The 22,164-nt window shown below is 34.3% G+C and overlaps 1 protein-coding gene across 6 annotated transcripts in view; it reads left to right on the forward strand.

The window, feature by feature from the left end:
• Window positions 1-22,164, forward strand: part of PIK3C2G (phosphatidylinositol-4-phosphate 3-kinase catalytic subunit type 2 gamma) — a 385,825-nt gene that overhangs the window by 35,902 nt on the left and 327,759 nt on the right. For all 6 annotated transcript variants that reach the window (XM_089920361.1, XM_089920358.1, XM_089920360.1 and 3 more), the window contains exons 4-5: window positions 3,397-3,554; window positions 8,549-8,663. In XM_089920361.1, coding sequence (XP_089776487.1) covers window positions 3,397-3,554; window positions 8,549-8,663 — 273 coding nt within the window. The remainder of the gene's footprint in view (window positions 1-3,396; window positions 3,555-8,548; window positions 8,664-22,164) is intronic.

The raw sequence follows: 22,164 nt of genomic DNA on the forward strand, positions 1-22,164 counted from the left end.
GTTTATAGTCAAATAAATTTTTCCCCTGAAAATGTGGCTACAGACGAACGTTTTATAATTTCAGTCTTGTCCTTGCTGTTTGTTGATAGCTTAGTTTGCAGTGACTTAATTTCTCATTTAATGGCACATAAGTGACTGACTTATTTGGCTCTGTCCCAAATTAGCATAGATTTATCCTTCTTACCTGGGATATACTATTTAGAATGATGAGAGTACCTTCAGCTCAATAACTCAATCTTACCCTGAATGGGCTGCCAGAATGTTGAACAAGTGCATGGGTGTTTGTCCACTGAAAAACAAATTTGATCACAAGGGGATCCCAGATCCCCTTTTTGCTAATCTAAAAAAAGAACTTATAAAGGTACATGCCTCTTTTTTAAAGACCAATCTCTCATTATCAATTAAAATTTATATAATGCCATCTCTTCTATTGCTAAGATACCTGAAAATTTTGAAAAATTAATGCACTTACATTTTAGTTATCTTGATTTTTATCCTTTTTTGGCTGTTGAAAATATAATAAATATACCTATAAATAAACATTAGCTTATTTATCAGCTATAGCAGCGGCCTGCTAAAGAATCATTTGGGATTAAAGATTTGAATCATTTATTTAATCACTACCTTAAAAGGCTATCTGAATGCCTAATAACTAGTCAATGCATGACAAATATTCAAATGAAGAACAAGCAAACAAAAAAGCAAAGTCAAGTTAAAAAACTTGTCACCATACTGGAAGAACCGAAAGGCACACATACAAAATACAAAACAAAGCAGTTCAAATCCGTGAACCTATATTCAATCTTTAATTAATTTCTTGCTCCAGTTCACAGAAGAATATTTTAAATGGCACTTTGGATTCCTAATTAGGATCTTTACAGATATCAATATTGATTTTGTCAGTAATGAGCTACCCACTGTAACAACCTGACAAGCATTGCCAGGAACTTGACACCTTAAATCTAAGATGTGATAATTTCTACCCTAAGCGTAAGAAATAGCTTTCTCAATATCACAAGGTAATACTTGGTATAGCTCCATCAAAATACACTTATTATTAGTATCTCCCATCACTTTTTTTTTCAAGAGAATGTAATATTCTTTGATGAAATCTTGTGAATGAAATAGTGACATGAAAATATTTTATGTAATGGTTTGTCAGTAGCTCATGGTACATTCTGAAATTCTTAAATGGAATTTTTTTCCAATGGTTTCTTTCAAAGTAACCATGAGTACTAAAAAAGACAACCAAACAATAATAAACTTTAAAGTAGTAAAAAGAAGATAAGGTTATATTTACACATTTTTTTGGTTTTCTATAATTTTTGTTGACAAATACTCATATAAAGATAATTAAATTTATATATGCATAATTATTTTGTACACAAACACACTATTCACTCAATAGCAAATATTTTTGAGGACCTAATATGTGCTAGGTGCTATCCAAAGCTCTTAATTCAAAAGAAGACAGAACTGAATTTGAAAGCCAAGTTTCTTAAGAGGGTCTCCAAAATTTCTGGAAAGCCATACAGAATGGATTTATATGTCCAATTTCATCAGTGTTTTTTTCCTAACATTTAAATAACCTTACCTAATTCCCGCCATACATCCTTAAAGAGGCTCTCTAATTTGTGGGATTTGGTTTCTTGCTGTGACATACTTTTAAGGCACATCTCTCAAGAAATATGCCATCTTTTTATTAAAAATACAATAAAATGTCATAGCACATGAAAAAAGTTTTTGGCCCACAGTAGATGCTCAGCGAAGGTTTAGGAAAGAATGAGTCATCAATTTACATTTTAAATTTAATTCTCCAAAATGGTAGAAGGTTAAATCATGTATGTATACATTGAGTAGTACCTTATCATATGGTTGAATGCTAGATCATAAAGCTCCTCAATTCAGAACTGGAGTCCAAACCTTTGTTGTAGGGTGTAACAAAGAAGAGTGGCCCATACCTTTATCCTAAGCAGTGGTTCTTGAACTGCAGTTCTGGAGCAGCAGTAGTATTGGCTTATCTGGAAAACCACTAAAAATTGGGGGCGGGGGGGGGAATCCTCCACATATCTACTGAATCAAAAACTTTGGGGATGGAACCCAGAAAAAAAGGTGATTTTGATACATGCCAGACCCATTGGGTGCACACACACTTTTCCATTTGTGAGGTCCCTCAAGGAGGGGATGTTTTGGTAGAGTTTAAGGGCATAGAGATAGAGCTACTTCAATGGGCCTACACTACTTTAATGCTGCAAAAATAGTTAGAATAAATGCCAAGGATGTAACATATACGATACATTACATAGAATGCATACACAGAATGCGTAATTTTTCATTCAGGAAGAGCATTACAAAGTTTAGAGCTCTGCAAAATTAACAAAAACAGAAAAAAACCTAGGACTTCATCATCAAAAGCATTTTAAATACCTAGTTACAAATAATTTTATGCTAAATTCTACATGTGGGCATAAAATATGGCTCTACAGGGATTCAGCTGTAATAATATAATGATAATTATGATACATTACATGGATATATTGCTTTACATTCTACAAAAGTCTTTTATATGCCTTTTCTCTCATAAACCTTTAAAGTAGATATAAATATCCTCATTTGTGCAAACAAAGAAACTGGTCATATAACTTGCCTCTGACCATAAACTACTGAATAAAAGGAGGAGATATGGGGATATATGTATATGTATAGCTGATTCACTTTGTTATAAAGCAGAAACTAACACACCATTGTAAAGTAATTATATGCCCATAAAGATGTTAAAAAAATTTTTTTAAGTTAAAAAAGAGTCAGTATTCAAACTCAAGGCTTCTGACTCCAAGGATAAACTATTTTCCAATTCTCTGACTTCCTGACACAGTAAGTAATTGTTCAGAATGTACAAATGACTTCTGGGCTCAATTATTTACGTAAAAGCCAAATATTTGTGTAAAACCCCAAATTTAAAGAAAATGGGCTGCCAAGAATGGTACTTACCAATTTGACACAGACAAGAGAATTTATTCATCAATAAATGAATAAATAATAAATGAGTGACTTCTGGCTTGACAAAGGCATGAGCCAAAACCAAGGGGAGGAGTTCATGCTTCAAAAGGCAATGTCAGTGAAGCAAGCAATCACTGTTCAGAGTGAATTTTCATGTTTTATAAGTGACAATGTATTCTTAATTGCTTCATATGAGGTGCCCCAGGGAAAACATAAAGACCAGAGCTTTATAGTTGCTTTTGGTTTAACTGTAATCTTTACCAATCTAGCCTAGCTAGCAGCACTATACCACAAATCAGCTGCTGGTTATTTTCATATTTCAAATCTTCTATAGCAAGCCCTGCATGAAGTTTCTTAAAATCTTGTCCTAAGTATTCTTTCACATATATTTTTCAGAATAAGAGAAACATATCACGCAGCTGACATTAATTCCAATTCGGGGAAGATCTGGAGCACGACTACAGCATTTCCATACAAGTTCTTTTCTAATACTAAGGTTAATATAAATATTTTTACTGAGGACTCAACACAACAACTTCATTTTATGCCATATGGTAAGCAATCTTGCAAATAAGTATAAAAATCTACATAAAGCTGGTATAGCTGCCTTGAGTCCACAGACTGAAGTCATTAAAAGAAGCAGTATTAGCTAGTATTTTGCCCTGAAGTGAAGTAAGAGGAAAACAGCTGGAAATCTTTTAACATTTGTTTGGCTATTGTTTTTTAGAACTCTCTTCATAGCTCACCCCAGGACACCTTATTTTCCTGCTATGAAATAGCAAGTATAGCAAGTTTTTAGCATATTAAAAATAAAAGCTAAATTTCAAAAAGATTCTAGATAAAGACTATATGTAAGTGAAAATGGCTGTTACACAGCCTCTATCTCCACAGTGAGAACTATAATAGCCCTGTACAGCCCAGCATAGTTAGCAGCTCTACTGAATCAGAGTCTCTGGATGGATCCCAGGTATCTGTATTTTATCAAACTCACCAGATGATTCTCATTTCTCTAAAGTTTTAGAATCTCTTTAAAGTTGTTTAATATTTATTTCACTGTTACCATCAACCATTTTGCAAAACATATTAGTTCTTCACACATTAGTTGCTACCAAGTTTCTGCGTATCAACTGTTGTTTCTTGACAAATAATGGTCCAATAAATTTTTTTTCATTATTATTATTATCACTGTATTTTGCTTCATTTTCTTTCTTACTCTAGCCAAGGCTCCGACTTAGTACAGATGACTGCAAACATAACAATGTTATGTAGGAATATTAGTTAGGACCATCTGGTTTGAAACTAACAGAAACCAACTCCTGCTGATGTAAGCAGAAAAAATAATTTAAAGATTACAGGGATTTCTTATAGAATTTAAGAGTAGGAATTCAGCAAAGATTTGGGAATAAAACACTGATGTACAGGCAGTCCAAAATTCCTGTATGTCTCTCACCTCATCTCCCCTCTGTGTAATTGCTTCTTATGTTTCTCTTGCTTTCTGCTGACTCATTTCCCTTACTTTTCTGCAACACATGGAAAGCTAAGCTCTCAAGCTTAAATGCTATTTGGCCAGAGATCTAAAGGAAGTTCAACCTCCCTATTGGGTCTGTTACCAAACTCAGGTTTGGCTGCTTGCTGCTCAAAAACCAATAATCAAGAGGCAAACGTCAACAGAAAGGAAAGGTGTTTTAATCAGAAAAGCCAGCAATCTGGGGAGAAGGTAGACTCATGTCCCAAGACCAACTCCAAAGATTCTGCTCAGCCATGACAGTTCTTAAAGGGAAAAAAGGGGAGGAAGAATCTCAGTGAATCGTAGAGGCAGGAGATTGGGTTATGCATTGTTCTCCATTCTGCGAAGGCAGGCTGACTCTCTCTTCAGATGTTATCTTGCCTTTGTGATATGCCTGCAGGATTGCTAAGGAGGCCATTGTGGGTAGAGAACTAGTCATTCTTTAACTACTTAATTCTTTATCTTACTTCTTTTTATCTAGGAAAAGAATCAAAAGGTTAATTAGGTTCTTTCAAGGTTAGAGGGGAATAGAAATGGGCAAACAGGAAAGGGGCAGAAGAGCTGCTTTCAGATCCACTTTCAAATTTCTAAAACCAGAGTTCTGATTGCACAGCCAAGATCAATAGTGCTGTTCCTTGATCCAATCAGAATGGCATCTGGGTTATGTTGACTTACATTGCTGGAGAAGAGGAAATAATTATGAACTAGGGAGACCACTCCTATTCTTCCAATTTATAATATTTAATTTCCAATATTAGATTTGGCAAAACAGAGGCCATTTTTGACTTTTATAAGAAGTCTCAGTAAAGTGATTAGGTCATTGTGTTTAGTGTTAGAGATGTACAGTGGTAAAGAGGATGACTGTGGCCTCAAAGATAGTAAAAGGGTCTATAAGAGGAAGGAGGAAGGGAGGATTAGAGGGGAAGGAGGAAAAAGCAGAGGAGGGGAGAGAACACATTTATGAAAATATACAGAGTAGCATATGCTGCTATTAGGAGGAAACTTGTCTTCTGCCCATTTAAATTTGAAGAGGGGTTAGGCTGTGACACAACTGACAATAGAGAAATTAACAGGACAAAAGACAAAGTTTCCTTATACATGCATGCAGGGATTTACTCAGAAATGAGTAACCTGCTGAAACCCAGAGGTAAAGGTTTACATAAAAAGTTAATGTAAAAGTATGTGTGAGGAGGGGGGTGTTTAGAGCTTCAGTAAGGAAATACATGTATATCTTTTTATGCTAATGGATGGGCAGTTGGTCTCCTTCCCAGAAGTTGCAGGAAACTCTCAGAAGAAAGTTGATAGCACCTGTATTAGGGAGTCTTGGCTATAGTCAGATAAGAAAAGTGAAGATAAGTTTTCAAATGTTTTCACTTTAAAATAATCTTTATGCCAAAACTGTGATCCCTTCACCACTTTATATGAGTGTTTTACTAGTAATATAAATGTGCTCTAGAGAAAAAAAGTCTGAAAAGCATTTAAAGAATGACCAATAAGTTGCTAGAAACTTAAGGAATAATGAAATCTAGATAAGCAAAGAGGAGGAGACAGTGAGAGGTTTTCATCCGAAGAGAATTCTGTTTCTCCCAGAGTGAGAAAATAGAATCCTTCTGGAAGAGCAGGTGTTTTGAACAAGGACTTCTCTGTTCTACAGTCATCAGCTATCACTTCAATGAAGATGACTGCCCTGTCCTTTTTTCCAATTCCAAAGTTACTCTAGAGCCCGTGTCTTTACTTTCAACTACCTTCTAGATTTAGATGACACATAGTTCGAACAGTATTAGGAAGCTGTTTGTGACCTGCAAAGTGGTGGAAGTAGCAGTCAGTTTGCAAGATTAAAGAGTAATTGAGAATTATTTGCAGAAGTTATCTACACTTTAAAGAAATTTGGCAGTAATGAGGAGGTAAAAATAAATAAAATAAATAAATAAATAAGATACTATCTTAAGGGAATAGAATGGAAGAGGAGATTTTACTGGAATATTAAATAGAAACAAAACATCCTAAAGAAAAGACAAAAGCATCTTTAGACTCGAGGATATTAAATATATAAAAGAGAGGGGCTTTAAATCGCTGGAACTGGAAACCAGTGATGGAAGGATCACATGTGAAGAAGTAAGATGCAGTAAAAAGCAGTGATACTTATGTATCAAGAGGTGTAAAGGGATAGAGAAGGATGCATTAAAAAAACTAGATTTAAGGTGTAGAGTAGCATAATTAAAGAATCTCAAATGGGCCTTAATCTTTTCAGTATGGTAGGCAATCTGGTCAACAGATTGAGAAGGATTGTATGAAGTTGGAGACTAGGACAAACTGGAAAAAGGGTTATATTAGTTGTCAAATTGAAGATACAGGTATAAAGTCTACTTAAAAGAAGCCATAGTTCTTGTTGGCTTACAATATGGATGAGAAGTTTAACTCACAGACACTTAATGTTTGGGTTCAAGGAGAAAAATGATAATTTCAGATTTAGACATGCTGAATTTGAAGCAATAATGAAACAACCAAAAAAGAACATGAAGCAAATAGTAGGAGATATCACACCAAAGCACAGGAGAGGAGTAATAGCTAGAAACTGGATTATGGAGTCTTTCATGTAATCCGCAAAGACGACTATAGTGAAATAATGAATGCATGCATGCCCCAAACAGCATAGGGGACACAGTCCTGGAAACAGAAAAGTCAAATGAATTAAAATAAACTGGTGCCTTTAGAGATATTTTCCTGCCATCTTATATTGGCAATGCTCTCCCCTTCTTGTCAAAGCCTTTATAGTCATGATTTTGCCTGTGGCCATATTTTCTTCTAGCTTCAATTCATATTATTTCAGTTAATATTCCCAAGCAGTAGCATGTCTAATATACTCTCTTCTGTGTCAGGACATTTCCACAATCTCTAATTCCCATGATGATCTTTACCATTTGTTTCTCCAACTGTTTTATTGACAACAACTTGATCTACCATAAAACCTACACTTTTAAATAGGACATTATAATATTCCGTTTTTTTCTTCATGGCAAGTCCAACAATATCACTTGCACTACTTTTTATGAGGCAGTCTGTGTCAAAAATCTTTCCCAAACAAAAAGGTGTGGCAGTAAAATAAGTCATGGCAAATTAAACAATAATTGCCAACAAAACGCAACTCAAATAAATGCAAATGAGTGTTTGCAGTATGCTGTTCAAATCCTCATTAAGGATCATCAGTACAATCTGTTGCACTAACCTTCATTCAAGATCACGTTGAAAGCATGGAGATATAGATAGATAAATAGATAGATAATATATACATAACAGATAATTTCCATTATCACATATGATAATAAATGAATCCCATACTATTTATCATTTACAATTAGAAAAATATTTCACAGACAAATATAATCGTAACAAGTCAGCATGGTTCTGGCCACTATTAAATGGCAAATGCATGTAAGCGTTTGGTAGGGAGATATTATGGAATGTGGATATGAGAAGGCAAAGAACTTTACCCTATAATATGCTGACACTTTGAGTCCCAGAGAAGGTGGAGAAATGTTCTTCAAGGTTATTATGACGTTGTCCAAGACAGAACCTGGGGTGATTCCTATACAGGAAAGGAAGAGTGATGAGTTGTGAAAACGTGGAATTATTAAGAGCATAGGCTTTAGAAGATGACAGATTTAGATTCCTGGCTTGCCACTTAGCACTCACTGTGTAATCTCTTTAGCACTTCCCAAATCCCTAAGGGTAATCACAGTAGAATATTTTTTATGCAGAGCTACAATTACCAAAGATTTTAGAATGAGGAATGAAATACCTAGCTCTGTTCGGTTATTTGAAGACAGATTGATTAAAGAAAATGCAAAGAATATTTTTTTTAAAATCTCCAAATCTAACCAGACTAATAAATGAGATGCATCTCATTTTAACTCCTCTTGATGGAGCTAGAAAGTTATAATGGTTCATAAAGCATGTATCACTTTTTGTGCTCAAAATCTTTCTCCCAGCCAATGTATAATATGCTCTTATTAACATTTTATTATTCAACTTTGTTTTTAGCTAATTATCTTGTCAAAGACCTAATAGCAGAAATTCTACATTTTTGTACAAATGACCAGTTATCACCCCAAAATTATCTTCTAAGTATATGTGGCTATGAAGAATTTTTACAAAAGTAAGTATCTTATTAAGGTAAATTTGGATCATTGTTATAATCTATATTGAGCAGCACTTTCTTTTCTTTTAAACAGACTTTGTACAAACACTATACTCTTATGATCAATTTTCCTTCCTTTAAGGTGAATTTAAAATATCATGTTATATTGACAGTCTTATTCTTGGTTTTCTTTTGTATTTTGTGTATTTATGGCAACACGTATTTAAGTAACCCATAACTAGGGTGACCAACCATCTCAGTTTGCCCAGGACTGAAGCAGCTCCCAGGACATGGGACTTTCAGTTTTGAAATCAAGAAAATCCTGGGCAACCCAAGTTACCTTATTTGTAACGAAGCTTAGTAGGACTGACAATTTAAAAAATAAATTCTTTTGTAATAAGTAGTTTTTTTGACTTGGAATAATATTAGCATGTTGATTAAACACTGATTTTTCAAAATCACAGAGGGTTTGAGTATTATATTTACAACATTCAATTCTTTATTCAGGCAGCTCATTAAAACAATTAGAAAAGTTTGTTCTCATATATATCAACTGCAAATATTTATTTGATAGAAAACTTACTTAGTGTACCACAATAACTCTTGTCCCAAAATTCCTTAAAGACCAACTTTGAAAATATAATACAACTTCAAGAAAGGAAATATTTCTCTCCTGCTATTGCATATTTCTCTCCTGGTATTTACATTTCCTCTTTGTGTTTCTACAAGTACCTAAAGATTGGCAACAGTCTTATGAAAGTAAAAATGTATTTCTTTTAAGACATCCATTGTTACTGTCATTGTTATTCCACTATGAATGTGCTTGAAAATATCTTGTCGGTAATTTTCTTTTATTGTGTAATGTTAACTATGAGTGACATTTAAGACTGATTTTCTCCTTTTTGTGTTCCCAGTTACAACAAAATCATTTCACTCTTTTTTTTCTTGTTAGTATAAACATAATAGATTTCTGAAATGTTTTCATACTCATTTATTTTTATTAAAATTTATGTGGGTTTATTAAGTTAGGAAAGTTGCCAAGTATTAGTGTAGATTAATTACAGTCAGTTATTATCTAATGGAAATTGAAGGATATGTACATAACCGGAATTTGCTTACTTTTTAAGCGTAATAGTTTATCAGTATTGATACATATGAATAAGCAGAATATTCATTACTATTCTTTCTAATATCTAAAGGAATATATATTTCATTCAGTTTTTTTTCATTTATTTCTATGTAATTTGTCTTAAAAATATGTCCTTAAAGACTTGGATAATCTGTTCATATTTTTCTGTAGAGGGAACACGGGTAACATGTAATAAGTTAATAATGCAGTAAGTAATAATTTAAACTCTAACAGTTACAGTACTACACTTCATCTGAAGTACCCAACTAACTTTGATTGCAATGATAATAATAATAATAGTTGTCACTTATTAAGTGCTAATTATTTCCTAGTCTCAAATTGGGTAAACATCTAAGTCTTACAATATATCAATGATACAGATACTATAATAACCCATTTTACAGATGGGCAACCTGAGGCTTTGTTCAAGGTGACACAACTAGGAAGCTGGTAGGGTCAAGCCTGAACTCAAACCCAGGTTTGGCTGCCTGCATAACCTTGGCTCTTAACTATAAAACAATACTAAAAATCCCGTGAGCAGGATTCAGAAAATAGCAAATGGTTCTTCATGCTGGAGCATGGGGTGGAAATTATACACAGTTGTGCAGGCATTATAACAGTCCAATTCAACACCTACTAAGCGCACACGTGTGCAAGGGATTTGGTTTATCACTGAGAATACAAAGATGATTTAGATATAATCCTTGCCTTTTTCCTTGGCTAAGGAATTCATAAAGCCATGTCATCAGTTATTACAATGCCCTATTGTGAGTGCAGTATGAGTTTTATTATACACCAACTACCTGTAGATCAAAGAGAGATGGATTAACAGCAAGAATAAGGAAATGGTGCAAAGGAAAGTCAATGACCAATATGTATTTAAACTGTAAATACTGAGGAAAGAAATAAGTACTTAATAGCTTAAATGTTAATAGCTTTAGAACATATAAAATGTGCATAAATTAAAAAATAATAATTATCAAGATAAAAAAACAGGCTAAGAACATGAATAGCAATTCAGTGGACAAGAAATTACTTAAAGAGTTTAACGACAAACATGCAGTTAAAACAATGAGATGCCATCTTTGCCTATCAAATTGTTAAAATATTTATTATGATGAAATTCAGTGGGAAAATGGACAAAATCCAAACAGCTGCTAGGAATTTAAACTGATATAGCATTCTCTAAAGGGAATTTTGTCAAAAATGTGTCAGAAGTCTATAGAAGTGTGTCGAAAACATATATGTGTTTCAGCAATTCAGCTTCTACAAATATTTCTAAGCAACAATCATAATTATACAAAAAGACTTAAATACAAAATTCTACATTCACCATAGCATAATTTCTAATACTAAGAAAAAAACTAACTCTCCAATAGTACTCAAAAATAGTGGTAAAATTGTGAACATAATTTCATTATAATATGCCATAGAATTTATAAATTAATAAAAATACAATATCATATCTTGATGTGAAAGCACGTATCATTGTTTTTAAGGGTGACAAGATATATTTTCAAACCACATTTTAATATATTAATATTTGTTAAAATAAGTATATTACTATTTGGAAAAGAAATAGAAATCCTATACATGAAAATGTAATCCTATACACTGAATGAAATCCTATACACTAAAATGTTCGAGTAGCCACTCCTTGAAAAAGAACTACAATACAGATAATATTCATTCATTTCTTTTTTTACTTACAAAATTTCTACAATAAACATGTCTTTTTTTGCTATCAAGAGATTAAGGAAATAAATTATTTTGGAGGATGGGAGAAGCATTTAAGTGATCATATGAACAGTAATGTATGCTTAAAAAGAGTTAAAACTCGAGTTAGGAGAACATAACTGAACATATGAAAGGTGACAGAGCTTGAGCTAAAGTAGCAGCAGTGGGGCTAAACAGGAACTATTAAATCCCTGGAGTATTATTAAAACAGTGGAATTAATGGAACTTGGCAACTAAATATGTGATGTCAACTGAAATAAAAAAGTGCAACGTGAAAGCTGTGCGTTACAATGTTTACGGGGGACTTGGTGAGGACTATAGCCTCTCAGCTATCTCTGAGGAACTGCTCTGAAGAGTTACGGTGGAGACATCAGCTTATATGTGATTTTGGAGAAGGGGTACATGCAATCAAACACATCTCAGTAGAAGGTTACTGCTAGTCAGGAGGCACAGATATCCTAGTTAATGATTTTCGTGCATTCCTAAGTATGGAAAGATGCAAGAAGCTGGAATCATAAACTTTTCTCCTGAAAACATCTAACTATCTGAAAGCAAGCTCTGCCAGTTTTTCCAGAACACAGAATGCCTCATTCCTGATCTCTGCCCTGAACTCCTAGCACGGTGTGGAGGTCAGCAACTGCAGTGGCTAATGACTCAATCCTTGTAGAGCCATATGGTGAGCAACATTCTTTAGGTGACAGTGGGATTGCCTGGAGGGAGTAGAAGATGATGACTAGTTTTGCTGTGAGTTCAGTAATAATGATAGTTATCAGAGAAATGGAAGTTTGAGGTTATAAAATAATTAATCAAGTCTGAAACACATTGAGTATGTGAGTGCCAAGGGTCATCTGTTATTGAGAAAATAGCCCAGATTTTAGGAAATCTGGTGTGGGTTAAGGAACTGTTAGCTCTAAGAAGGAATGGAAGTCTTAGAGACAGATGCAGTCTCGTAGGGAAAATGACAAAAGAAAGGATCCTGAGAACATTAACATATAAAAGACGGAAGGAGGAGGAGGAGCAGAAAAAGGAAATTGGAGAAAAGCAATTTAAGTTGCAGGACACCTTGGAAAATGTGCCTTTCACAAGAAGGGAAGAGAAAGTTTCAAGTACTAAGTAAATAGTATCAAATACTGAAAATAAATCACATGAGGATTGAAAAATCATCATTAAATATGGCAATTACAAAATGAGTTGGTGATTCAAATAAGAACAAGTTTCCTAAAACGGAGGAGAAAACAGCAAGATTGCAATGAGCTAGGAGAATGGAAGGTGCTAAACAGAAACACATAAGCAGACTACTCTCTCAGAAGTAACGTGTGGTGATAAAAGCCTGGAGAAAAATGGGGCTTTAGATACTGAGGAGAATCAGTCTGGAGATTTGGGAAATGTGGATAAGAGAGATTTGAAAATATTCATAAGCTGAAGGGAAAGAACCAATGGAGAGGGAAGTATTGAAGGCACAGAATATATCAATGGTGAGGAGTTGAGAGAAGATGGGATCAAAAAGACAGATGAAGAGGTTAGCAGTGCCCTGAAGGAGGAACATTCCTTCCCTGAAAGATCAGCAGGAGTTCAAACAAATATAATTTTTTTTTAATCTTAACAACCAGAAAGATAACGAGGCATTTGGAAAACTGGATCTCTGATAAAAGCAGGAATGCTTAAGCAAGTTGCATAGAAATGAAAATAATATTATAACAATAAAAACAGTAAGAAAATTGATTTTACTTATTAAAAGCCTCTTATGGGCTAGAATTTTCTTTTTTTTTTTTTTTGCGGTCCGCGGGCCTCTCACTGTTGCGGCCTCTCCCGTTGCAGAGCACAGGCTCCGGACGGGCAGGCTCAGCGGCCCAGCCGCTCCGTGGCATGTGGGATCTTCCCGGACCAGGGCACGAACCCGCGTCCCCTGCATCGGCAGGCCGACTCTCAACCACTGCGCCACCAGGGAAGCCCTGGGCTAGAATTTTCACATGTAATACCACCCATTCTCATAAAAGAAAGGCATAATTATTCCCATTTTGCATATGGGAAAACTGAGGCTAAAAAATTAAATGACTTGCTAAAGGTCATAAAATTGGAAGCAGCAAAGTCAGGATGGCACAGGTTTATCTGACTCTGAAGCCCACAGTCTTTCCACTCTATTACAAAGCCTCCTTTCATGATAAAGGGCCACCTGAAAACAAAAATTACAGGATAACGCTTCATTAAGAATAATGACCATATATTGTGCAATAAACACAACATATATTGAGCTTATAATTCAACATACAGCGTTTAGGTCAAACTCAAGGAAAAGATACATAACTTACAGAACACTCATTTTCTGACGTGTATAAAATTTTTTTAAACTTTTAATCAGGAAGTGTTTAGAAATGCTTTGACTAAAATAATGTTAAATCATAATCACTGAAGATGGACTTTCTGTCATTTCCAAATTTCTGATTAGGTAAAAATTGATTTTCTTTTTGGTATCTTGAGACTGTTTAAGCAAATGAAGAATATGAAAACAAATCCTTCCCACTACTTGTAACACTACTCTCTAACACCATTGATTTGGCAAAATGAGTTAACCTCCTTTAACTTCAAATTCTTTTCCTCTTAAAAACTGCATTTTTAATATATTTTTCTACTGTAAAAATAAGCTGTAGGATTATATTTTAGTAATCTTTAATTCCAAGTGTAAAATTTTATTAAGCCTCTACTAGTCCTTTCATTATATATGGATTGCTATGAGCTCCTGTGAATCATAGTTCTAAATCAATTAAAAATATTATATGGTTGTTAAAATATAATAAACTAAAAAATGGATAAGTATTCCCCCTCCAAAAAAACCCCCACGATTACTGTTGTAGAATGATGTAGAAAGATTTTTCATTTTAAACTCCCCTTGTGTTATCAGAACTATGTTCCTTAACCTGTTTTATGAAGATAGTGATAAATTATATTTAGTTTCTACTTTTGCAGTTTCTCATCTACTTTGGATTAGATAAGGGCAAATCCTTAAAATTTAAACTCCTTGGTTTCTTCCAGAAGGTGTATCAGTCTGTTAAAATAGTCACAAAAAAAGTAACTACTTGAACTAACCAAGTTTTGAGGAAGGAGCTAAAACCTTTCATTATCAAAATTAAATGTCAATGGTCAGGATACTTTTTCACTACTTTGCTGGCAGTAGTTTTGTGATTCTCTATTTTTTAATTTCCTCCTTCAGTCATATTTTGCTATTTTATTGAATTCATCTGTCTTAACCAGGGTTAGTCAAATAGTAAATAAAATCCTGGAAAGGGGGGGAATGTAAATAAACAGGAGGATAGACAGACACAAATTACACATAAATCTATATTTATATTGATATGTTAAAACTGTTCTCAAACTTTAATTTGTATATGAATCACCTGAGGATCTTGTTAAAAAACAGATTCCGACTCACTTGGTCTGGGATGGGGAGGAGACTGCATTTCTAACAGACTTCTGGGTGATGCTCATGCTCATGGTCCATGGTTCACATTTCAAGTAGCAAGATATTAGAGACCAGGGATATTAGTGACCTAAGAATTTTGACTCAATGAAAAAAAAATTTACACATTTTTTTAAAACCAGTACCTTGCACAAATATTGAATTTAATCAATGAATAAGATGTTATACTTTGTAGCATATTTAAAAATTAAGAAAGATAACTTTCCTAGCAAGCCAAAATTCCCCTTTTTAAAGGTCAACTGTATTATTTTTACAGCTCATTAAATACTCATTTTAATCTAGTATGACAAACTCTTTCTGTCAATTAAAATATTCCATTCTCACTCTGCCTCTTGCTCTGGCACTCCCTCTCCTGGTTACACGCTTTTATAAATCTAGTAACTCACTCTAATAACACATCTCCATAACTCTTCTCTAAATGAGAAAGTTCCTGACCTTTTATACCTGGATATCATGCTAGTCTTATTAGGTACTTCAATTACCATCAAAAAGAGTTTCATTAAGTATTAGTCTTCTCCTCAAAAACTGCTTTACAAACAGGGTTTTTAAATTATAAGCAAAGAGTAAATGAAAGCATTAGAACTTTACCAGTTTCATCACTGGCTGTTGGCAGCTTAAAACAAAGTTGTGAGCAATATGAAGCATGGATACCGAATCAGCAAATCAGAATAAATTAAACTGAGAAATAATAAAAAATATTAGCATCTTCCATTACATTCCTGGTTTTAGACCCCAAGTTAACTACCATGGTCGTAGTGTCCTTGGTAATCCCATTTCCCCAGTTCTCATGACCTTATTGAGTAGACAGACCCCCTTAGGCTTATGCAGTGGCAGACCTGAGGATAGAGACTATAACTTCCTGTCTTTTCCATGAGATGCAGCACAGATATAAAGACCTAGGGACAGAAAGACTGTTTCCTAGAGTGTTCCTGTGTCTGCTTTCTTTCCAGAGAGTAAGAGTAGTTGTACCTTCTCCTAGACTCATATATTTATAATATATGAAGTATAATGCTACTTCATAATTTTATCCTTTATTATCTAAGAGCCTGATATTTTCTAAGAGTGCAGGTTTTTCTGTTTCTTACTCCTAATCTATGTGATTTGAGTAATTTCTTTTCTCAAAAATCTTGCTATAAGTCTTACTTTCTAATTCAACTTAAAAACAATTTTCCTTACCAGCTTCTGTACTGCAGAATAAATAAAATGTACTGTACCTAAAAGCTACAGTTGAATAAATCATGACTGCATTGTCAATAGTAAGCCGCATAAGGAGAAAGTAAATAATCCTTCTTGAAAATTCTGCTTGGGCCTATTGCTTACAGTTATGGCCACGTTTTACATCCTTGACTTAAACAAGACAAAAGAAAACTTTTCTTTATTATTTAATTGACTCTTGTCAAGTACTAAAAAAATGTAAGAGAAAAGAAAAAGAAAACCTATGGTAATTAAAAATCTTACTTTGAAACTGTCGTATATATTCTTAAATCTAAATTAAGAAACAGTATCTACCTTCTGATTCACCACCAGCATTGATTAGTCTGATCTGGTTATCTACTCTGGAGTCCCTTTTCTCTTTCCTGACCTCTCCTAGGAGAGAAAATGTTGAATTTCTTTGACTAGGGTAAGAAAATCCTCTTCAAAAATTAAATCTAATCAGAATTTTTTAATAATCTTAAGAAAACTTCTAGGTTAAAAAATGTTTTAGCCAATCCCATTACAATTAGTATTAATTTATTCTTTAAACACTTGATTATAAATTGGAATTGTCTTTTATTCAAAGTAAAAGTCAGACTATTAAGTACCAGTGAGGAAAAGGCTAGGTAATATTTTATAAAGTTTAAGGTAATAGATTATACTCATTAGCAGTAAAAACTCGGTTACAGGGCTTCCCTGGTGGCGCAGCGGTTGAGAGTCCGCCTGCCGATGAAGGGGACACGGGTTCGTGCCCCGGTCTGGGAGGATCCCACATGCCACGGAGCAGCTGGGAACTGTGAGCCATGGCCGCTAAGCCTGAGCGTCCGGAGCCTGTGCTCCGCAATGGGAGAGGCCACAACAGTGAGAGGCCCGCGTACCGAAAAAAAAAAAAAACAACTCAGTTACATATATTCCTGGGGTGGTGTGGAATGAGTCTTTTTATTCTCAATGAAATTAAGGATTTCATTTAGCAAACTGGAACAAATTGATTAGTTTCAGCACATTCAGAACAGCTAAGAATTACAATATTATAATCTAATCTGTTATAACTTTTTAGATTTACTTTGAGCAAATAAATAGATTAAGGTGTGTTTCTCTTTTACATAACTTTGCTTTCTTCTTATAAAAATCACAGAACTATGTCAGAGTATAGGAAGGAACATCATCACTTTGAGAGCTCTCACACACAATAATGAAAACATGTTCTGTTAATAAATCATTCATTAAGAGTATCTTGAGTTACTTCAGTTTAGTTTTGGATCTCCTTCAAAGTACTCTTCCTAACACTTTAAAATTAACTTTGGTTGCTATCTTTAATAAATAGTTAACTAAAAATTAATAATAGTAATATATACAAACTTGCATTTGGTTCTAGCCAGTAACTGTACTAGAACAAATGTCCTAGTATGTAAATATACATATCTTCATTTGAAAGCAATTCCCCAAAGAGCTTACACTAAATAAAGATGTTTATTATTGAAAGAAACATGTAAAAGTTATAGCATATTTCAGCTCCATGCTTTTTTTTAAAGCTTTGTGATTGTGCAAGCATCATTAACCAACAGACTTGATGAAAAGAGTCACAAAGCTATTGCATGACTTTTTCATGAAGACAAGGCAAATCAGAACAAAATGCAGGTATATAATTTAATTTTATTATACCTAAAACTGTAATAGCCAACATGCACCTATCAAGTTATTTTTGCTTACTCAAGTCTTGTTTACTTCTAAAAGCTAAGAATTATTAACCCCCCTAATTTTGAATTAATTGAGGTTTAAATAGCCTAGTGCTCTATTTATCTTAAATAAGGTAAAGAAATTATTAGCTAAGAATATCTCAATTACATAATATTTCAAATTAGCCAATATCACTTTAATAAGGCTTACATATGCTATTTTAATCTTAGTTCTTGAATGTTTTGTATTAGGAAAATCCACAGAATGTTTCTTCTCTGGACATTTGTGGGAAAAATAATGAAACTTGAAATGGAATAAAATCCATATTTTTGATCTCCCAAGTTGGTGACTATATTACAAATTTTACATAAAATAACTCAAAAAAATCTCCCTGGAGCTCAGTATATATTTTTGCAAAAGATACAAAGTTCCAGTTTCACTGCTGTGTTTCTTTCTTATTGACCCTCTTTTTTTTTTTTTTTTTTTGTGCCTGTGTTGGGTCTTCATTGCTGCGTGTGGTCTTTCTCTAGTTGCAGAGAGCAGGGGCTACTCTTCATTGCAGTCAATGGGCTGCTCATTGTGGTGGCTTCTCTTGTTTTGGAGCACAGGCTCTAGGCACGCGGGCTTCAGTAGTTGTAGCACACGGGCTCAGTAGTTGTGGCCCATGGGCTTAGTTGCTCCGTGGCATGTGGGATCTTCCCGGACCAGGAATCAAACCCTTGTCCCCATTAAGCAAGTGGATTCTTAACCACTGCACCACCGGGGAAGTCCTGACCCTCTGTCTTAATTAAATTCATTTATATATACTGTTGTTACTTTTCTTTTCTTTTTTTTTTTTTTGGCTGCGTTGGGTCTTTGTTGCTGCACACGGGCTTTCTCTAGTTGTGGCGAGCGGGGGCTACTCTTTGTTGCGGTGCGCGGCTTCTCATTGCAGTGGCTTCTCTTGTTGCAGAGCATGGGCTCTAGGTGCCGGGCTACAGTAGTTGTAGCTCGCGGGCTCTAAAGCACAGGCTCAGTAGTTGTGGTGCATGGGCTTAGCTGCTCCGCGGCATGTGAGATCTTCCTGGACCAGGGCTCAAATACGTGTTCCCTGCACTGGCAGGCGGATTCTTAACCACTGTGCCACCAGGGAAGCCCTACTTTTCTTTTATGCATACATAGCTTAATAGAGGAGGCACTGTAAAATTGGAAGTTGTTATAAAACCTTTCCTCTAGATTAAGAAAAAATCCCTTGCAATATGTTCAATTTCATTTTATTTTTGAATTTACAAAAGTATGTATACTATATACGTAAAGGAATACAGCCATATTCAAGTGAAGAAGCACTAGGGATAGTTGCCTTTTTACAGGCTGGAGGGAATTAAGAAAAATGGGGCAAGATCTTTTAGGTCCAGTTTTCCCTTGAGTAGCTGCTGTTGGTATCCATTTATGCTCCATCGAAGGCCTCTGTTCAAAACCATGACCCTCCTCAACTAACCACCCCATGGCTGTGAGCTATACTTTTAGAATTTCACCTATGCTTGTATCTCCAAGTCATGAAGTTTAACTTTCTTACTCAAGGTTCCCCTGAAAGCAAAATAACTATAAATGAGAGGAGCACTGGTTGAGGAAAACAACATATCGCTGATATTTATCTATGCTGAGCCAGCAATAAATACCACTTTAAGCATAAAATCCAAGGCATTTCCAATAGTTACAAAGCTCACTGGAACTAAAGATATGGTAGATATCAATATAACATCATAGAAATTTTTAAGTGGCAAATACCAAAGGAATGTGTGGGTGTGCATGTGTGTGTGTTCATGTGTGTGTAGATAAATAAGTACCTGAAAAATGCTCTGTGGAGTACTATTGTATTATTAATATTTTAATGTCTTGTCGTACTCACCTTACATTTCTTAGTCAACCAAAGTATTAAAAGTCAGCTTAATTACTGAGTTTTCTTAAAGAAACATTTAATAGCTGTCAGCAATCCTGACTCTCAATATTTGTAAGATAAAATTAAAATACTTTTTTCTACCTATGACTAATATTTCACAAAACATCTCTGGGACTACTTCCTATACATCAGAATGGAGAAAATTTAGATCTAGTGATCCTATAAAATAAGAATATGTATTCATCCTGATGAAAGAGTAATGTTGATAAATGTGAGTTTTCAAGGAGTTCTTAGGCTGAATCAGTATTCATAGGTTGGACATTATTTAGGATGTCTTTTTTGCCTGTAGGACAAATTTAAAGTATCTGTACGTGACTTTTTGGTGTTAATATTATTAATCTCTTAGTATATACATACTTCCATGTATAAACTGCTCATGTGATAAACTTTAAAATAATATGAGCTACTTATGAATAGGAAATAGGAGTAATTATGTACAAGGATTCAGCCTTTTGGTGTTCATCTTAAATGACAGTTATATTCAGAAAACAGTTCCTAAGATAGCAACAAGCACATAGCTGGAATCAAATATTTGTTGAGAGAATAAATAAATGGATGTGCAGAATTTTTATTTATATATTTATATATGAAGAAAAAATTAAACTTTTGATTGTATCATAGAGATTGAGTTCATTTAACAGTTGAAGTTTTTTACATTATTATTAAATAAAACTACTAAGCACCCATATTTGAAATGTTACCAGATTGAGAAAAACACCTGGTTTGTATAATCTGAGATAGAAAATACCAATGTTCACATTATAAGCATAGTAATACCTACTGCGGCCAGTTCTCTTAGTGCTCGAACTCTGCTCTCCACATTACCCATCTTAGCAGCAATATTTTTAATATTTTTCATTTCTCCTTCTCTTGATGTGGTAGTCTTTCTTCCTATATTTTTCCAATACCTAGAGTCCTCAAACAGAAATTTAATTTTCCTTATCCCATTTACTAACTAAATTCTACCTACCACCTTTCTATTCTTTAATGCTTTATTTTCTTTTTCTCTCTTCTCTTTCATTTTCTGTAGATCAACATTGTCTAATAGAAATATAATGTGGGCCACATAACTGAGTTTTCTACTAGCCACATTAAAAAAATAAATAAAAAGAAACAGGTGGAAATAAATTTCAATGTAATTTTTCTGTTTCTTTTGGCCATGCCACCTGGCCTGCGGGATCTTAGTTCCCAGACCAGGGATTGAACCTGCACCCTTGCCAGTGAAAGCACTGAGTCCTAACCACTGGACCGACAGGGAACTCCCTAATGTAATATTTTATTTAGCTCAATATACCAAACACATTATCATTTAACCATGTAATCAGAATTAAAAACATATTGAAATGTTTTCTATTCCTTTTTTATGCTAAGTCTTCAAAATTCAGTGTGTATTTTACGCTTACAGCACATCTTAATTCAGATAGCCACATTGCAAGTGCTCAGTAGCCAAAAGTGTCTAAGAGTTGCAATATTGAATAGTGTAGCCCTTGATCATCAAAGACAAATTAATCAAAATGGTGGTCTTGCCAAACAGAGTTATGGTAAAGTGGTGAACAGCAGTTTCCAGCTCTTAGAAAGTGTGAGGGTTACTGGAGGATCTGTAGTCCTTTCAATAACGTCAGAGATTTAATCTTAAGGGACATAGCACAGTAATAGTTTTTGTTATTGCTAACACACACAAAAAGGACTATTTAGTATTTTAAACATGATACCCCAAAAAAAGATATACCAAGTACAAATTCTTCTGCAATATGACATAATTCTGTAACATGAATTAGTTTATTCAGAGTAGTCACCTTCATACTGGTAAATTTTTCTGGCATATGAATGTTTTGCTCCACTAAGTAGCAGTGGCTGAATGCAAGTACACATGAAGCTGCTGAGGGCGACAGTAGTATACCAGTGACCAGTGAACATTCACCCAACATGCATTTTTTTTCTCAACTTGGTTTCAGGCTCTGTCTTGAAAATGTTTATTGAAGAATTCTCCACAATTTTTGTACATTTTGCCCTCATCTCTATAGTCAGCAGCATCAAAAAACTTTCTTATATCCTCTTCCACCAAGCTAAAGACATTTTTAAAAGCCAGGTCTGTTATTTACTATAGTATGTCTTTAAATTTTTGAAATTAGATGTGTCTTTTTGTACTAAGGTGTATGTGTGTGTGTGTGTGTGCGCGCACACACACTCTGCTTAGAGACCTGTATTGATTTGAGTGGGCTCTTCCAGCCCTATTTTCCCATGAGATCTTTTATTTTTAGTCCACAATTTGCAGAACACCTCAATCCCCCCTTTTACAAGAAGAAACACATGCATCACATTATAACAGGAATGCTTGAATCTATAAGTAAACTTCAAGTACGCTATA

Source organism: Delphinapterus leucas, chromosome 11 (assembly GCF_059928025.1).
Source record: "Delphinapterus leucas isolate spDelLeu-1000000601 "Yukka" chromosome 11, BTC_Dleu_Yukka2, whole genome shotgun sequence".
NCBI lineage: Eukaryota > Metazoa > Chordata > Mammalia > Artiodactyla > Monodontidae > Delphinapterus > Delphinapterus leucas.